The 19681-nt window shown below is 43.1% G+C and overlaps 1 protein-coding gene across 1 annotated transcript in view; it reads left to right on the top strand.

The window, feature by feature from the left end:
- Positions 1 to 18356, top strand: part of TRIM54 (tripartite motif containing 54) — a 55437-nt gene extending 37081 nt beyond the window's left edge. The window contains exons 7-9 of the mRNA XM_083174841.1: positions 16481 to 16605; positions 16722 to 16808; positions 18208 to 18356. Of these exons, the coding sequence (XP_083030967.1) occupies positions 16481 to 16605; positions 16722 to 16808; positions 18208 to 18266 (271 nt within the window). The 3' untranslated portion in view covers positions 18267 to 18356. The remainder of the gene's footprint in view (positions 1 to 16480; positions 16606 to 16721; positions 16809 to 18207) is intronic.
- Positions 18357 to 19681: the final 1325 nt, after the last annotated feature.

The following is a 19681-nucleotide window of genomic DNA, read 5'->3' as shown; positions in this document are numbered from 1 at the left end:
TAAATGTAGTATTTGTTTCACACAAGAAATTACACATACAACAATTGTGTTGTAATTGGGAAAATAAATTTATTTGCTGTTCAGCATCACAGCTTATTTGCCACTTTAATGTCATAAATAAAAATAAAATATAAAATATACACAAAACAAAAATCAGCCAGAACAAGAGGTTGCATATCTCCAAACATGTGTTACCCTGCAAATGCAATGGTGAAAGAAATGTGGACACCAGAATACGTACTGCAACAACCAGGGTGAATACTAAGCATGATACACACCACCAAAAATTTATCCTGCATTTCTAGAGGTCAAAATAAGAACTTTAATGCCCATGGCACGAAAATGGATCGATGGCCAACTCAGGAAGTGGATGTCCAGTGCAATTTAAACATTTGGGGTCCAACCACAGAGGAAGTGAACCAGGTGTCATTATTTTGGCCCTTTTTTCCCCTTTTTAGATGGGGCCTTGGGGACAGGGGCCTTTGGCTCTGATGGCTTGCGCGGCCTTCCCCTACTGGACACTGGAGGGTCAGCAGAGGTGGAAGGTTGGGGAGCAGCTTGGGGTGGGCCAGCAGATGGGGGATTGTCCCTTAGGGACCTGGCGGTGGTGAGCAGCTCCACCAGAATGTCATTCTGGCGGCTGAATTGCTGGACAATGCTTTGCATGCCAGCCGCCAGAGTGTCATTGATTTAAGGCCTCACACTGCTGCCTCTTTGTGGGCTTCCAATCTGCCAGAAATTCCATAACCTTCTGCTGACAGACCGCAGACTCCTCCCCTCGCTGCTCCATCCTCTCCAGCATCACCATCCACCTGGCATCCCATGTGTCCTGTGGCTGGGGGTGTCGTGTTGGTGGAGGCTGGACCACTTGCTCCACCTGTGGCTCTGCAGAGGAAGATGCTGCCGGTTCATCCTGTGTTTCTGCTTCTTCTAGGATAATAATTGAAAACAATGTCACCATCACATACGCACTAAAAAATATCTTTTAACATCAAAAGCAGCAGCAAAGACCTCCACCGGGAGCTCACTATCCATATTGGATATCCCCCTGACCTCGGCCACATCAATAACATCCAAGGCGTCCTGCTCCAGGGGGGTATATTCCAAATGATCTGGCATAGGCCCCCTCCCGGTGGACATGCTGTGGTTGTACCGGTCAGTCATCTTCCTCTGCAGTGTAGTTTTGAAGTCTGACCACCTACAAGTTCAAAAATACAAATATCACCATGAGATATGTGCACCACTGTGCTAGTGAACATCATGACAACGTTACATTTCCTAGTGTGGGTGATCTTATGTTTTTTAGCCATATGTTTCCCACACACACACATTAATGTCTCCATTATGAGGCATTTCAGTGTCTCATCTCATTCATTAGGCCACTAAATGCACATACATAGAATACTATGCAGAAATGACATCATCCATGGCCAAATTATGCACCTCCACCTGGTGTGAAACTACACATTCCACCATAGCTTGACAGTGTTGTTATTATGGAGTAATTTAACTATGGGAAGGCATACTGGGATGTGTAGTTTCTCACCAGCTACATGTGCACAGTTTGGTCATTCTTGTTTCAGTAGCATCATATGGAACATGTTACAACAACTCTTTTTCAACAACACACTTTCTGTTGTCCCATCACATACTTCACATGAGCAGAACTGTGCCCATAACCTCACATCACACCAATGGTGCATGTTTCATATATAAATGTGGGTTATTAGACATGGTTGTGTTCACATGTGACATTGAAGTGTAGCACTATCTACAAACACACCTTTCTATTATTCTCAAAACATACATGTAACATATGTACACACATATGACATTATCAGGGGGACAAACACACTTGCCTTTTCTTCACTGCTAGCCAATCTCTGACCACTGGTGACACCTAGTAGTAGTAGTAGTACGTTTATTCACTTCCTCTGTGATCTTGTCCCAAAGGTTTCTCTTTGCACTGGCACCCGGCTTCCTGGTTGGCAATTCGATCCATTCTCGTGCCCTGGGCACTAAAATTCTCAATTCTGCCTCTAGAAATGCAGGGTTTCTCTTTTTGGTGGTGGTATCCTGCTCAGTCCTCGCCCTAGATGTTGCAGCTCGTTTTCTGGTGGCCCCAGTTCTCTCACCATGCACCTGCTGGGTCACACCTGTTTGGAGAGATGCAACCTCTTGTTCTGGCTGGTTGCTTGGCCCTTGTGGAGCTGGTGGCATTGCAGTAGTGGCTGTTAGTGAGGGGCCCCCTTGCTCTTGGGTCCTCCTTGTCCTCTCCTGCTCCCTGTGCCTCAACCTTTCAAGCAAGGATTCTGCTCTTGCTCTCTGTAGAGCGTCCTCAGCTGCGGAATCATCTGAGCTAGACATGTTTGCAGCAATTCTGGCCTGCATCTGACTGAATATTTATATGGTAAACTCCCGCCATGAACAAGGGGGCGTATACTTTTCCCCGCAATGTAGTAGCTAATTTACGCCGATATTTCCCGCCGATAATATCCGCTTAAATTACGCAGGTCTCAACGCACCTGAACATTCACCTGTACATGCACATACACAGGTTGTGGACCATTGTGTGCTACATGGTGAAATGTGTGCACCTGTCATTCCAATGATGAGTGTTGTCAGGTGGTATCTGTTGGAGTTAGTGTATGCTTTCTGAATCACATTTAAAAACATCACGTTATAATGCTTTCCTTACATATGTAATGAGTATGAAATTGTCATACACCAACATGTTGTATTGTGCCTTTTTATCAGCGTATTTATTAGTAGACGGTTGCGTGTATTATTTTCAGCACACTGTATATACAGTACGTCTCTCCATGGAAATCGTTGTATTGTGCTTTTTTTATCAGCGTATTTATTAGTAGATGGTTGCGTGTATTATTTTCAGCACACTGTATATACAGTACGTCTCTACATTGAAAACGTTGTATTGTGCCTTGTTATCAGTGTATGCATTAGTAGATGGTTGCGTGTATTATTTTCAGCACACTGTATATACAGTACGTCTCTCTATAAATTGAAAGCATACTGTTGGTTATGGTGTGTGTATATCAGAACGGTCCGCGTAAGTTTCTATTCGCATCCAGTTTGTTAATGTAAGAAGGATTAATAAAGTTAATACTAAACAAACAAGTTTTTAGACCAATCAGCAAGCACCAAAAGTGATATATGTACCTGCAATTAATAACTGCGCCATTGCCAATATGTCTTCAACCAGGGCTAACGCCTTTTCGAACCAGGAGCTGGTGGCCTTGGTTGAGGTGATGGACAGGCGCCTGGGGCCCAGGGGCCCATATGTGTCCAACATGGACAAGCGGCGGGCATATAATGCTGCCCGCCGGCTAATATACGCCTGGACCGGCGTCCGCAGAAGCCTGGCCCAAGTGGAGCGGCGCTGGTCTGACCTGCGCCGGCGGCAGCCAGTGATGCTCTGTTCAATTCGCCGCCATATTGCCCGATGTAAGTTTTTATTTACTAGTATGTCTGCGTATTTTTGCAATGATTTCTGTACTTTTTATAAATATGTTCATGAGTATGTGGGTGTATATGGGGTGTATAGGGGGTGTATAGGGGATGTATAGGGGGTGTATAGGAGGTGTATATGGGGTGTATAGGGGGTGTATAGGGGGTGTAAAAGGGGGGTATAGGGGGGGTGTATAGGGGTGTATAGGGGGGGTATATGGGGTGTATAGGGGGGGTATATGTAGTCGCTATGTTTTTGGGTGTAGCATATCAATTAGTTAGCATGATAAATTTATGAAATATTACAGAAATGAAAATTTGTAAGGTTATGAGCATGACTAATGTGAATTTTTCATTCCCCCATTTTTATGAAACCCAACCTTCGATTTCTATGCCATCAACATGAACATTTCAGCACGCGCCAGGGCACGCATGGAAGCCCGGGAGGAGGCAGCCTGGGAGGAGGAAGAGGAAGGCCGTGAGGAGGAAGAGGAGGAAGAGGAAAGGCGTGAGGAGGAAGAGGAGGAGGAGGAAGAGGAAAGGCGTGAGGAGGAAGAGGAGGAGGAGGAAAGGCGTGAGGAGGAAGAGGAGGAGGAGGAAGAGGAAAGGTGTGAGGAGGAAGAGGAGGAGGAGGAAAGGCGTGAGGAGGAAGAGGAGGAGGAGGAAGAGGAAAGGCATGAGGAGGAAGTGGAGGAGGAGGAGGAGGACACATTGGGGCCTGCTGGAGCACACCCCATATCAACATCCCCTTCCACCAGCCACTCCTCTACCCCCACCCACACCCCTACCCCCACCCACAGCCCTACCCCCACCCACACCCCCTCCCCACCCCATTTCCAACCACCCTACACCTCCCCACCACCCACCCCCAAACCTCTCCTATCCCCACTCCAACCCACTACCTCTATCCCAAGTCCTATCCCATCCCCCTTGCTCCTGACCCCCCCAACCACCGGACACCCAACCAGCGGCGAGCAGGATGGCTCAACTAGCCGTAAGTAAATAATGTGGCTAATGTTTACCTACACATTTATACACATAAACAATCACAACAACCACATATGTGTATCCAACATCAACATTAGTTGCAACATATCAGTGCAGGGCCACCATGAGGTGTGGCCTGGCCTTCTCCAGGAACAAGGGTCCCCTTGGTGTTTTTTTTGAGTGTGGCCATGCCTCACCCCTTGAATAATTAACATAACAGTACATCCAATGACATATCCCACATTAGTGGTGTTGTAGTTATGTGGCTCCAGGTGTTGGGTAACTCCACTTCACAGCATGATGTGCAACATTAATTTATAGATTGTTTTGTTAATAGTGTGTGAGGCCATGCGGATGCATGTTTTACAAACATAGCTTTAGGCCTATAATTTGTACAGCAAGGTCCAAAATTTAAAATAGTAAGGAGTGCTTAAGCCGCAACAATGTCATAACCCTTAAATAGCACAGGCTAATTGTGAGGTTAGAGGTGAGTCCCCCAAAACAAAACTACCAATTGGGATACAGCATACATTCATCCAATAAGGAGTAATTAATTTAATGTTATGTAATATGTACAGTATGTGTGTGTCAACAGAATAGTATTTAGGACCGTGTTTACAGCAGACACATCTTCAATGTAGCAGAACAAGAAAGTGGGACTGGCGCTCTGATTTATGTGTACTAGTGCAGCTGCTGGTAACCCAAATGGAGGGAGGCCCCCTCCTAGTGATAGGCAAGGTAAAAAGTTAGGAAACCTGTGCTAACATCAAATGGATGGATACAATTGTGGGTGTAAAAAAAGAAATTTATTGATAAAAATATACACAGTGAGTCTGGCAGGATGGGGGGTGATCACAGTTAACGTCACTGTGACCGGGGTAATGTCCAGAGCTCAGGGTACTACCGCTTCACCCAGTGGTGTCTGCGGTCTATTCCCCAGATTGTAAGTGGATGCGGTCCCGCACAAATGTCCAAACATGCACTTCAGTTGTCCGTTGCACAGTGGAGGTGGCGTAAGGGGGGCGGAGATGGAATTCAGCACAAAAGTCTTATAGGTGCCACGGCAGCACTTGCCAAGACCTATAAGACTTTTGTGCTGAATTCCATCTCCGCCCCCCTTACGCCACCTCCACTGTGCAACGGACAACTGAAGTGCATGTTTGGACATTTGTGCGGGACCACATCCATATACAATCTGGGGAATAGACCGCAGACACCACTGGGTGAAGCGGTAGTACCCTGAGCTCTGGACATTACCCCGGTCACAGTGACGTTAACTGTGATCACCCCCCATCCTGCCAGACTCACTGTGTATATTTTTATCAATAAATTTCTTTTTTTACACCCACAATTGTATCCATCCATTTGATGTTAACGCAGGTTTCCTAACTTTTTACCTTACATCTTCAATGTAGTTGTAAAATGTATGTGGCCTTCACAGTTAACTCCCAAATTCAGATTATGTTACAATGCAACAAACATTTGTGGATATGATATATTAAATATACTGCAATGTTTTTTTTCCCTTCACTACAGACACAGAACAGCACCAGGATGATGTGGAGGAAATTCTGCGGGAAATCTTCCTGACATTATTTTATTTCACAATTCTTTTTGGCCGACTGGAGGCCCTCCTTTAATTCCCCCCCCCCCCCCTTACTCTGTTTTGTTGAAATAAATGTTTTTGAAAAGTTAGAAGTTTCCTGTGTTTCTAATCATAAATATGTGAGAGGGTTTGTAAGGGTAGGTACATACAGATGTGTAATGTAAGTTAGATTGGTAATTTGAGGTGAGGGGTAACCATTGATGTGTGAATTTGTGTGTTTTTTAGTTAAATAACACATAGTGAAAATGCATGAATGTTTAATGTTGTTAGATTAAAACATCACACATAACATCAGGGTAGGTATACATGTTACACATTTTGGACAAACCAATTATGGACATAATTTAGTACATACACACAAACACCAACATCAATTTATTTAAAAGTAAAAGCAATGTAGGGACACATAGATAGTGATTAAAATGCAACATTAGAACATAACAAATATACATGTAATGAGGGTTAAAATGTTGTTTTATTAGGGTCTTTATTAAGGTAGACAATTGAGTTAATAGAAAACAATAATTGAATAACAATTTGATTAATTAATTAATTGCCTTAATTATAGTTGAAAGGCAAGATTTGCAGGTCCATATATGTGAAGGGTATGCCAGCGTGCACGGACGTACGCTCACTCTCACGAGCGGTGACATACGCTGAGTTTTCCATTGAAAACAATAGCGACCCGTCCGTGCAAGCTGGCGTACGCTCAGATAGCCGCAAGAAGTCGGTGGGAAGACGGACGAGAGACGTCCGTAAACGGTGGCGTATGCTCTGTTGTACGCCAGTTGTCGGTGTGTAAGGGCTGGTCCGTCCGTGTACGTTGGCGTACGCTCAATTGTACGCCACTCCCCTTCGACGTTGTTTCTGGCCGTACGTATGCGGCTGATTTGTGGGTGGACTTAACCTCAACGGCCGCGTACGGACGTACGCACGTTTGGCCGCACCAACCAGAATAACCCCCTATGACCTCCCATCCCATGTTCTCTCTTTTGCCAGGTCCTTCCCATCCCAGGTTCTCTCTGTCTCTCCAGGTTCTTACCATCCCATGTTCTCTCTTTTGCCAGGTCTTTCCCATCCCATGTTCTATATTTCTCTCCAGGTCTTTCCCATCCCATGTTCTCTCTGTCTCTCCAGGTCCTTCCCATCCCATGTTCTGTCTCTCCAGGTCCTTCTCATCCCATGTTCTGTCTCTCCAGGTCCTTCCCATCCCATGTTCTGTCTCTCCAGGTCCTTCCCATCCCATGTTCTCACTTTTGCCAGGTCCTTCCCATCCCATCCCATGTTCTCTCTGTCTGTCCAGATTCTTCCCATCCCAGGTTCTCTGTCTCGCCAGGTCCTTCCCATTCCAGGTTCTCTGTCTCGCCAGGTCCCATTATTTCCTTCCTGTCCCATCTTCTCTCTATCCCCATGTCCTATCTCCCTATGATCATCACATCTGTCGCAGACCCAGTTGTTTGACACATATGCCAGTCTGAAGTTGCTGTTGGTGCTTATTGGTTACGTCATCACTCCTGGTTAATAACACCATGTCACTGCCAACTGCAAGGACATTTTAATCATCAATTATTAATATTCAAAGGACTATATTCCATTCACATAGATGGATTTGGGTATAGAATAAGCAGAAAAATGTCAAACAAAAAGGTTGTAAGTCCATATACCTCACAATAAAGTATGAACTGGAGTGCAGGAGACCCCATTAGAAATGAATGGACCTAGGAATCCTAGGAAGAAATTCCATAGATCCACCAGACATTTTGGGCGAGATTTAATAGGATGAGAGAATCAGAAAGTGAGAGATTTGGTACGAAATCTCCAATTTTTTTAAAGCGGCAATCATTTACACTGCAAATCCAGTTTGATTTTGCTGTGTAAATGATTGCTGCTTAAATTTTTTTTTTATTTCTTACCAAATCTCTCACTTTCTGAATCTCTCATCCTATTAAATCTCACCCTTTATCTCTCCAGTAAGCAGCTTCTGGGCCACCACCTTTGGGTTATCTTAGTGCTCACGCCTAGGTGCATATATACCCCTAGGCAGAAAGAGAAGGGATTTTGGGGTGTGCACAGATGGACATAGGATTTTTTTAGATGTGCACCAAAGAATTGAGGGACACCTGCTAGCCTCTTTCATAACTACTTTTAAAATTGATATTCTTTTTTTTTTTGTAAACATTAGGGGCGAGATTTAATGTGATTTTATCGCACGTTTCAAAATCGTACCAAATCGCAATTTTTTGAATCACATTATTGGCACGATTTTTGCATATTTATTGAGATGCAAATTCTTGGCAAAAAAGTGCGATATAGTGCGATTTTAAGTCATGAAAATGTGCGCATTTTCAGACGTGCGATTTTGGGATAAAAAAAGGAAAAAAAATTGCGTGGGGTCCCCCTCCTGAGCATAACCAGCCCCAGGCTCAAAGAGCCGGTCCTGGTTTCATAAAATCACAGAGCAAAACAAATAGGGGTCCCCAGTATTTTATAAAACCAGCACCAGGCTCAAGGGCCGGTCCTGGTTCCCAAAATACGGGGGACAAAATGACTAGGGGTCCCCCGTATTTCAAGAACCAGCACCGGGCCCAACCAGCCAGTAGGGTAATGCCACAGCCGAGGGGAGACTTTTTATACAAGTCCCCCCGGCCAAAGCATTCTCCCCCTGACCGGTCAGCAGGGGTCCTGGGGAAGTGGGGACCCCCCCAAAGAAGGGGTTCCCCCCCCTTCCTCCAGAGCTTACCTGCCTATGCTGAAGCCCGGGGCTGTCCTCGATGCGCCTGGGTTGTGGGCATCGAGCTGATAATTGTGTAAAAAAAAAAGAAAAACTATTGTGTATTGCTGTAGCACTACATGTCCCAGCAAGCCAGCACCACATGCAGGGATTTGGAGAACCACAAATCCCAGTATGCAGTGCGATAAAGGGCCCGCTGGGACTAGTAGTCCCCCAGCAGTACAAATAGTAAAGAAAACACACACACACACTTACAGTATAACTTTATTGCATACAGAGCCCATACATTCCAACTCACCTTTCCTGATTAAAGCTCGGTCCCCTTGTCCAGTAGAATCCACGGGGCTGTACCTGTGTAAGTAAATTATACTCACCACGCTCATCTTCGTGACTTCTTCGGCCCCCGGCAACGCTGTCCGGTATCTGGGGGCGGGTTTGTTTACATCTGGAGCTCCGCCCCTAGATCGGGAGTTAGCCCCACCCACCAGCCAATCATGGTCCGGCATTGGTATTTTCCTGGAGAATTCCCCCAACATTTGGAACACTGCGGTCCATAGTGGTTGAATGACAGGGCACGTCCAAAATATGTGAAAGATCACCCCTAGTCCGACGGCGACAATGCCTCCAACAGGAATCAGGGACGGATGGCCAGATGTGATGTCATTAGTCAGGAGTGACGTATGCCCGATGTATGAGGTTAAAAAACATTTCTTAGCGATTGACAAAATACCTTATTGTGTTACACTTATTATATTGCTGCAGTTACTATGTTACACTTATTGTATTGCTGCAGTTACTGTTGTGTTACACTTATTGTATTGCTGCAGTTACTGTGTTACGCTTATTGTATTGCTGCAGTTACTGTTGTGTTACACTTATTGTATTGCTGCAGTTACTGTGTTACACTTATTGTATTGCTGCAGTTACTGTGTTACGCTTATTGTATTGCTGCAGTTACCGTGTTACACTTATTGTATTGCTGCAGTTACTGTTGTGTTACACTTATTATATTGCTGCAGTTACTGTGTTACACTTATTGTATTGCTACAGTTACTGTGTTACGCTTATTGTATTGCTGCAGTTACTGTTGTGTTACACTTATTGTATTGCTGCAGTTATTGTTGTGTTACACTTATTATATTGCTGCAGTTCTTGTGTTACACTTATTGTATTGCTGCAGTTACTGTTGTGTTACACTTATTATATTGCTGCAGTTACTGTGTTACACTTATTGTATTGCTGCAGTTACTGTGTTACACTTATTGCTGCAGTTACTGTGTTACACTTATTGTATTGCTGCAGTTACTGTGTTACACTTATTGTATAGCTGCATTTACTGTTGTGTTACACTTATTGTATTGCTGCAGTTACTGTGTTACACTTATTGTATTGCTGCAGTTACTGTGTTACACTTATTATATTGCTGCAGTTACTGTTGTGTTACGCTTATTGTATTGCTGCAGTTACCGTGTTACACTTATTGTATTGCTGCAGTTACTGTTGTGTTACACTTATTATATTGCTGCCGTTACTGTGTTACACTTATTGTATTGCTGCAGTTACTGTTGTGTTACACTTATTATATTGCTGCAGTTACTGTGTTACACTTATTGTACTGCTGCAGTTACTGTTGTGTTACACTTATTCTATTGCTGCAGTTACTGTGTTACACTTATTGTATTGCTGCAGTTACTGTTGTGTTACACTTATTATATTGCTGCAGTTACTGTGTTACACTTATTGTATTGCTGCAGTTACTGTGTTACACTTATTGTATTGCTGCAGTTACTGTTGTGTTACACTTATTGTATTGCTGCAGTTATTGTTGTGTCACACTTATTATATTGCTGCAGTTCTTGTGTTACACTTATTGTATTGCTGCAGTTACTGTTGTGTTACACTTATTATATTGCTGCAGTTACTGTGTTACACTTATTGTATTGCTGAAATTACTGTGTTACACTTATTGTATTGCTGCAGTTACTGTTGTGTTACACTTATTGTATTGCTGCAGTTATTGTGTTACACTTATTATATTGCTGTAGTTACTGTGTTACACTTATAGTATTGCTGCAGTTACTGTTGTGTTACACTAATTGTATTGCTGCAGTTACTGTTGTGTTACACTTATTGCATTGCTGCAGTTCTTGTGTTACACTTATTGTATTGCTGCAGTTACTGTTGTGTTACACTTATTATATTGCTGCAGTTACTGTGTTACACTTATTATATTGCTGCAGTTACTGTGTTACGCTTATTGTATTGCTGCAGTTACTGTGTTACGCTTATTGTATTGCTGCAGTTACCGTGTTACACTTATTGTATTGCTGCAGTTACTGTTGTGTTACACTTATTATTTTGCTGCAGTTACTGTGTTACGCTTATTGTATTGCTGCAGTTACTGTGTTACACTTATTATATTGCTGCAGTTACTGTGTTACGCTTATTGTATTGCTACAGTTACTGTGTTACGCTTATTGTATTGCTGCAGTTACTGTTGTGTTACACTTATTGTATTGCTGCAGTTATTGTTGTGTTACACTTATTATATTGCTGCAGTTCTTGTGTTACACTTATTGTATTGCTGCAGTTACTGTTGTGTTACACTTATTGTATTGCTGCAGTTACTGTGTTACGCTTATTGTATTGCTGCAGTTACTGTGTTACACTTATTATATTGCTGCAGTTACTGTGTTACGCTTATTGTATTGCTGCAGTTACTGTTGTGTTACACTTATTGTATTGCTGCAGTTATTGTTGTGTTACACTTATTATATTGCTGCAGTTCTTGTGTTACACTTATTGTATTGCTGCAGTTACTGTTGTATTACACTTATTATATTGCTGCAGTTACTGTGTTACACTTATTGTATTGCTGCAGTTACTGTGTTACACTTATTGCTGCAGTTACTGTGTTACACTTATTGTATTGCTGCAGTTACTGTGTTACACTTATTGTATAGCTGCATTTACTGTTGTGTTACACTTATTGTATTGCTGCAGTTACTGTGTTACACTTATTGTATTGCTGCAGTTACTGTGTTACACTTATTATATTGCTGCAGTTACTGTGTTACGCTTATTGTATTGCTGCAGTTACCGTGTTACACTTATTGTATTGCTGCAGTTACTGTTGTGTTACACTTATTATATTGCTGCAGTTACTGTGTTACACTTATTGTATTGCTGCAGTTACTGTGTTACACTTATTGTACTGCTGCAGTTACTGTTGTGTTACACTTATTCTATTGCTGCAGTTACTGTGTTACACTTATTGTATTGCTGCAGTTACTGTTGTGTTACACTTATTATATTGCTGCAGTTACTGTGTTACACTTATTGTATTGCTGCAGTTACTGTGTTACACTTATTGTATTGCTGCAGTTACTGTTGTGTTACACTTATTGTATTGCTGCAGTTATTGTTGTGTCACACTTATTATATTGCTGCAGTTCTTGTGTTACACTTATTGTATTGCTGCAGTTACTGTTGTGTTACACTTATTATATTGCTGCAGTTACTGTGTTACACTTATTGTATTGCTGAAATTACTGTGTTACACTTATTGTATTGCTGCAGTTACTGTTGTGTTACACTTATTGTATTGCTGCAGTTATTGTGTTACACTTATTATATTGCTGCAGTTACTGTGTTACACTTATAGTATTGCTGCAGTTACTGTTGTGTTACACTAATTGTATTGCTGCAGTTACTGTTGTGTTACACTTATTGCATTGCTGCAGTTCTTGTGTTACACTTATTGTATTGCTGCAGTTACTGTTGTGTTACACTTATTATATTGCTGCAGTTACTGTGTTACACTTATTGTATTGCTGCAGTTACTGTGTTACACTTATTGTATTGCTGCAGTTACTGTTGTGTTACACTTATTGTATTGCTGCAGTTATTGTTACACTTATTATATTGCTGCAGTTACTGTTGTGTTACACTTATTATATTGCTGCAGTTACTGTGTTACACTTATTGTATTGCTGCAGTTACTGTGTTACACTTATTGTATTGCTGCAGTTACTGTGTTACACTTATTGTATTGCTGCAGTTACTGTTGTGTTACACTTATTGTATTGCTGCAGTTACTGTTGTGTTACACTTATTGTATTGCTGCAGTTATTGTGTTACACTTATTATATTGCTGCAGTTACTGTTGTGTTACACTTATTATATTGCTGCAGTTACTGTTGTGTTACACTTATTGTATTGCTGCAGTTACTGTTGTGTTGCACTTATTGTATTGCTGCAGTTACTGTTGTGTGTACACTTATTGTATTGCTGCAGTTATTGTGTTACACTTATTGTATTGCTGCAGTTACTGTTGTGTTGCACTTATTGTATTGCTGCAGTTACTGTTGTGTGTACACTTATAGTATTGATGCAGTTATTGTGTTACACTTATTGTATTGCTACAGTTACTGTGTTACGCTTATTGTATTGCTGCAGTTACTGTTGTGTTACACTTATTGTATTGCTGCAGTTATTGTTGTGTTACACTTATTATATTGCTGCAGTTCTTGTGTTACACTTATTGTATTGCTGCAGTTACTGTTGTGTTACACTTATTGTATTGCTGCAGTTACTGTGTTACACTTATTGTATTTATGCAATTACTGTTGTGTTACACTTATTGTATTGCTGCAGTTATTGTGTTACACTTATTGTATTGATGCAGTTATTGTGTTACACTTATTATATTGCTGATGTTTCTGTTGTGTTACACTTATTGCATTGCTGCAGTTATTGTGTTACACTTATTGTATTGCTTCAGTTACTGTTGTGTTACACTTATTGCATTGCTGCAGTTACTGTTGTGTTACACTTATTGTATTGCTGCAGTTATTGTGTTACACTTATTATATTGCTGCAGTTACTGTTGTGTTACACTTATTATATTGCTGCAGTTACTGTTGTGTTACATGCTGAAGTTATTGTGTTATACTTATTGTATTGCTGCAGTTATTGTGTTACACTTATTGTATTGCTGCAGTTACTGTTGTGTGTACACTTATTGTATTGCTGCAGTTATTGTGTTACACTTATTGTATTGCTGCAGTTATTGTGTTACACTTATTCTATTGCAGCAGTTACTGTTGTGTTACACTTATTGTATTGCTGCAGTTACTGTTGTGTTACACTTATTGTATTTCTGCAGTTACTGTTGTGTGTACACTTATTGTATTGCTGCAGTTATTGTGTTACACTTATTGTATTGCTGCAGTTACTGTTGTGTTACACTTATTGCATTGCTGCAGTTATTGTGTTACACTTATTGTATTGCTTCAGTTACTGTTGTGTTACACTTATTGTATTGCTGCAGTTACTGTTGTGTTACACTTATTGTACTGCTGCAGTTATTGTGTTACACTTATTGTATTGCTGCAGTTACTGTTGTGTTACACTTATTGCATTGCTGCAGTTACTGTTGTGTTACACTTATTGTATTGCTGCAGTTATTGTGTTACACTTATTATATTGCTGCAGTTACTGTTGTGTTACACTTATTGCATTGCTGCAGTTATTGTGTTACACTTATTGAATTGCTGCAGTTACTGTTGTGTTACACTTTTTGCATTGCTGCAGTTACTGTTGTGTTACACTTATTATATTGCTGCAGTTACTATTGTGTTACACTTATTGCATTGCTGCAGTTATTGTGTTACACTTATTATATTGCGGCAGTTACTGTTGTGTTACACTTATTGTATTGCTGCAGTTACTGTTGTGTTACACTTATTGCATTGCTGCAATTCTTGTATTACACTTATTGTATTGCTGCAGTTACTGTTGTGTTACACTTATTGCATTGCTGCAGTTACTGTTGTGTTACACTTATTGTATTGCTGCAGTTATTGTGTTACACTTATTATATTGCCGCAGTTACTGTTGTGTTACACTTATTATATTGCTGCAGTTACTGTTGTGTTACACTTATTGTATTGCTGCAGTTATTGTGTTACACTTATTGTATTGCCGCAGCTACTGTTGTGTTACACTTATTGCATTGCTGCAGTTACTGTTGTGTTACACTTATTGTATTGCTGCAGTTACTGTTGTGTTACACTTATTGTATTGCTGCAGTTATTGTGTTACACTTATTGTATTGCCGCAGTTACTGTTGTGTTACACTTATTGCATTGCTGCAGTTACTGTTGTGTTACACTTATTGTATTGCTGCAGTTATTGTGTTACACTTATTATATTGCGGTAGTTACTGTTGTGTTACACTTATTGCATTGCTGCAGTTACTGTTGTGTTACACTTATTGTATTGCTGCAGTTATTGTGTTACACTTATTATATTGCTGCAGTTACTGTTGTGTTACACTTATTGCATTGCTGCAGTTATTGTGTTACACTTATTGTATTGCTGCAGTTACTGTTGTGTTACACTTATTGCATTGCTGCAGTTACTGTTGTGTTACACTTATTGTATTGCTGCAGTTACTATTGTGTTACACTTATTGCATTGCTGCAGTTATTGTGGTACACTTATTATATTGCGGTAGTTACTGTTGTGTTACACTTATTGTATTGCTGCAGTTACTGTTGCGTTACACTTATGGTATTGCTGCAGTTATTGTGTTACACTTATTGTATTGCTGCAGTTATTGTGTTACACTTATTCTATTACAGCAGTTACTGTTGTGTTACACTTATTATATTGCCGCAGTTACTGTTGTGTTACACTTATTGTATTGCTGCAGTTACTGTTGTGTTACACTTATGGTATTGCTGCAGTTATTGTGTTCCACTTATTGTATTGCTGCAGTTACTGTTGTGTTACACTTATTGCATTGCTGCAGTTACTGTTGTGTTACACTTATTGTATTGCTGCAGTTACTGTTGTGTTACACTTATTGCATTGCTGCAGTTACTGTTGTGTTACACTTATTGTGTTGCTGCAGTTATTGTGTTACACTTATTATATTGCTGCAGTTAATGTTGTGTTACACTTATTGTATTGCTGCAGTTATTGTGTTACACTTATGGTATTGCTGCAGTTACTGTTGTGTTACACTGATGGTATTGCTGCAGTTATTGTGTTCTACTTATTGTATTGCTGCATTTACTGTTGTGTTACACTTATGGTATTGCTGCAGTTACTGTGTTACACCTTATTATATAGCTTCAGTTATTGTGTTACACTTATTGTATTGCTGCAGTTACTGTGTTACACTTATTATATTGCTGCAGTTACTGTTGTGTTACACTTATTATATTGCCGCAGTTACTGTTGTGTTACACTTATTGTATTGCTGCATTTACTGTTGTGTTACACTTATTGCATTGCTGCAGTTACTGTTGTGTTACACTTATTGTGTTGCTGCAGTTATTGTGTTACACTTATTATATTGCTGCAGTTACTGTTGTGTTACACTTATGGTATTGCTGCAGTTACTGTGTTACACTTATTATATTGCTGCAGTTATTGTGTTACACTTATGGTATTGCTGCAGTTACTGTTGTGTTACACTTATGGTATTGCTGCAGTTACTGTGTTACACTTATTGTGTTGCTGCAGTTATTGTGTTACACTTATTATATTGCTGCAGTTACTGTTGTGTTACACTTATGGTATTGCTGCAGTTATTGTGTTACACTTATGGTATTGCTGCAGTTACTGTTGTGTTATATTTTTGTTGCTGGCGGTCACATTGCAATGTTCTCTCGCAGGATCACAGACATGTCCAAAGTCTCCACGATAGACCGGCCGGACCCTGGCTATGAGAACATGGACCACCTGTGTGTCAGTGTGGACTACGTGTCTGAGATGCTGAGGACCATCGACTTCCAGTCAGGTAAATGTGACAACCTCCATCACTGTCCCAGCATGCAGCTGGGCAGGAAGCTTACTGTATATTGTTATCACACCGCCTGTAGCATGGCAGTTAGGAGCTGATCTCTCTCCTGTCAGGTGCTCCTGGTGATGAAGAGGAAGAGATATTCGATACAGAGGAAACAGAAGTGACATTGGAGGAGGAGAGAATGGATCCAACTGATGGTGAGAACCAAGGCATGAGGTGTAGGCTGTCACTGAGGGGTGGGCACGGTGGCTGGAGGTGCAGGCTGTCACTGAGGGGTGGGCACGGTGGCTGGAGGTGTAGGCTGGCACTGAGGGGTGGGCACAGTGGCTGGAGGTGTAGGCTGTCACTGAGGGGTGGGCACGGTGGCTGGAGGTGTAGGCTGTCACTGAGGGGTGGGCATGGCGGCTGGAGGTGTAGGCGGTCACTGAGGGGTGGGCATGGTGGCTGGAGGTGCAGGCTATCACTGAGGGGTGGGCACGGTGGCTGGAGGTGTAGGCTGTCACTGAGGGGTGGGCACGGTGGCTGGAGGTGTAGGCTGTCACTGAGGGGTGGGCACGGTGGCTGGAGGTGCAGGCTTTCACTGAGGGGTGGGCACGGTGGCTGGAGGTGCAGGCTATCACTGAGGGGTGGGCACGGTGGCTGGAGGTGTAGGCTATCCCTGAGGGGTGGGCACGGTGGCTGGTGGTGCAGGCTATCACTAAGGGGTGGGCACGGTCGCTGGAGGTGTAGGCTGGCACTGAGGGGTGGGCACGGTGGCTGGAGGTGTAGGCTATCACTGAGGGGTGGGCACGGTGGCTGGAGGTGCAGGCTATCACTGAGGGGTGGGCACGGTGGCTGGAGGTGTAGGCTGTCACTGAGGGGTGGGCACGGTGGCTGGAGGTGCAGGCTGTCACTGAGGGGTGGGCACGGTGGCTGGAGGTGCAGACTATCACTGAGGGGTGGGCACGGTGGCTGGAGGTGTAGGCTATCACTGAGGGGTGGGCACGGTGGCTGGAGGTGCAGGCTATCACTGAGGGGTGGGCACGGTGGCTGGAGGTGCAGGCTATCACTGAGGGGTGGGCACGGTGGCTGGAGGTGTAGGCTATCACTGAGGGGTGGGCACGGTGGCTGGAGGTGCAGGCTATCACTGAGGGGTGGGCACGGTGGCTGGAGGTGCAGGCTGGCACTGAGGGTCGGGCACGGTGCCTGGAGGTGCAGGCTGGCACTGAGGGGTGGGCACGGTGCCTGGAGGTGTAGGCTATCACTGAGGGATGGGCACTGTGGTTGGAGGTGTAGGCTGGCACTGAGGGTGGCTATGCCATGCCTCTTACCTGCCCCCGGCCATCTGTCTGGCAATATGGGGAGAGGTGCTAAGTGCACCCAGAAGGGAAGGAAGACCTCTTGCATTGCCTGCTCTGGGGTCCACAATGCCATACTTCTGCTGAGTCACCCTCTGAGGGTCTCTCAGTATTGAGACTGCAGCATCATTTTAGTAAGAAACTGGAACTGACATTTGCAGGCGTAGTTTATACCCACCTGCTATATATGCCCGGGCTCTGCATGGCACACGTTATCTGTCCACATAACCTATACATTCTGACCAATTCTTCTTTGCAGATTCCGGATCCAGACAGAAGGCGGCGACTCCTCAACATGGCGATTATGGGGCTGTCTAGGGTTGCTGGGTAACTGGGGAGTCACGTGCTATGATTTATGTTTGATCATTTAGGCATTAAAGTTCCCCTGCTGCTGGTTATAGTAACTCAGTCATGTCTCACTTCTGGCATCAGACAGTAATGTCTACCCTCATGTCACATGACTGCATGCTAGCCAATCCTGCAGTCCATCTCCTGTTACTAGGACACAATCACTTAGCACAGCAGAGGAGAGAGCTGCAGATTTATCCCATGAGTAACCAGTGTGTATAGTAACTCAGTCATGTCTCACTTCTGGCATCAGACAGCGATGTCTGCCCTCATGTCACATGACTGCATGCTAGCCAATCCTGCCATCCATCTCCTGTTACTAGGACACAATCACCTAGCACAGCAGAGGAGAGAGCTGGAGATTTATCCCATGAGTAACCAGTGTGTATAGTAACTCAGCCATGTCTCACTTCTGGCATCAGACAGCGATGTCTGCCCTCATGTCACATGACTGCATGCTAGCCAATCCTGCCATCCATCTCCTGTTACTAGGACACAATCACCTAGCACAGCAGAGGAGAGAGCTGCAGATTTATCCCATGAGTAACCAGTGTGTATAGTAACTCAGTCATGTCTCACTTCTGGCATCAGACAGCGATGTCTGCCCTCATGTCACATGACTGCATGCTAGCCAATCCTGCCATCCATCTCCTGTTACTAGGACACAATCACCTAGCACAGCAGAGGAGAGAGCTGCAGATTTATCCCATGAGTAACCAGTGTGTATAGTAACTCAGCCATGTCTCACTTCTGGCATCAGACAGTAATGTCTGCCCCCATGTCACATGACTGCATGCTAGCCAATCCTGCAGTCCATCTCCTGTTACTAGGACACAATCACCTAGCACAGCAGAGGAGAGAGCTGCAGATTTATCCCATGAGTAACCAGTGTGTATAGTAACTCAGTCATGTCTCACTTCTGGCATCAGACAGCGATGTCTGCCCTCATGTCACATGACTGCATGCTAGCCAATCCTGCCATCCATCTCCTGTTACTAGGACACAATCACCTAGCACAGCAGAGGAGAGAGCTGCAGATTTATCCCATGAGTAACCAGTGTGTATAGTAACTCAGTCATGTCTCACTTCTGGCATCAGACAGTAATGTCTGTCCTTATGTCACATGACTGCATACTAGCCAATCCTGCCGTCCATCTCCTGTTACTAGGACACAATCACCTAGCACAGCAGACGAGAGCTGCAGATTTATCCCATGAGTAACCAGTGTGTATAGTAACTCAGCCATGTCTCACTTCTGGCATCAGACAGTAATGTCTGCCCTCATGTCACATGACTGCATGCTAGCCAATCCTGCCATCCATCTCCTGTTACTAGGGACACAATCACCTAGCACAGCAGAGGAGAGAGCTGGAGATTTATCCCAT

The sequence above is a fragment of the Crinia signifera genome, chromosome 3, assembly GCF_055691185.1.
Source record: "Crinia signifera chromosome 3, ASM5569118v1, whole genome shotgun sequence".
Lineage (NCBI taxonomy): Eukaryota > Metazoa > Chordata > Amphibia > Anura > Myobatrachidae > Crinia > Crinia signifera.
Note: the sequence above shows the minus strand (reverse complement) of the source record. Positions and strands in the feature narration are given on the sequence as shown.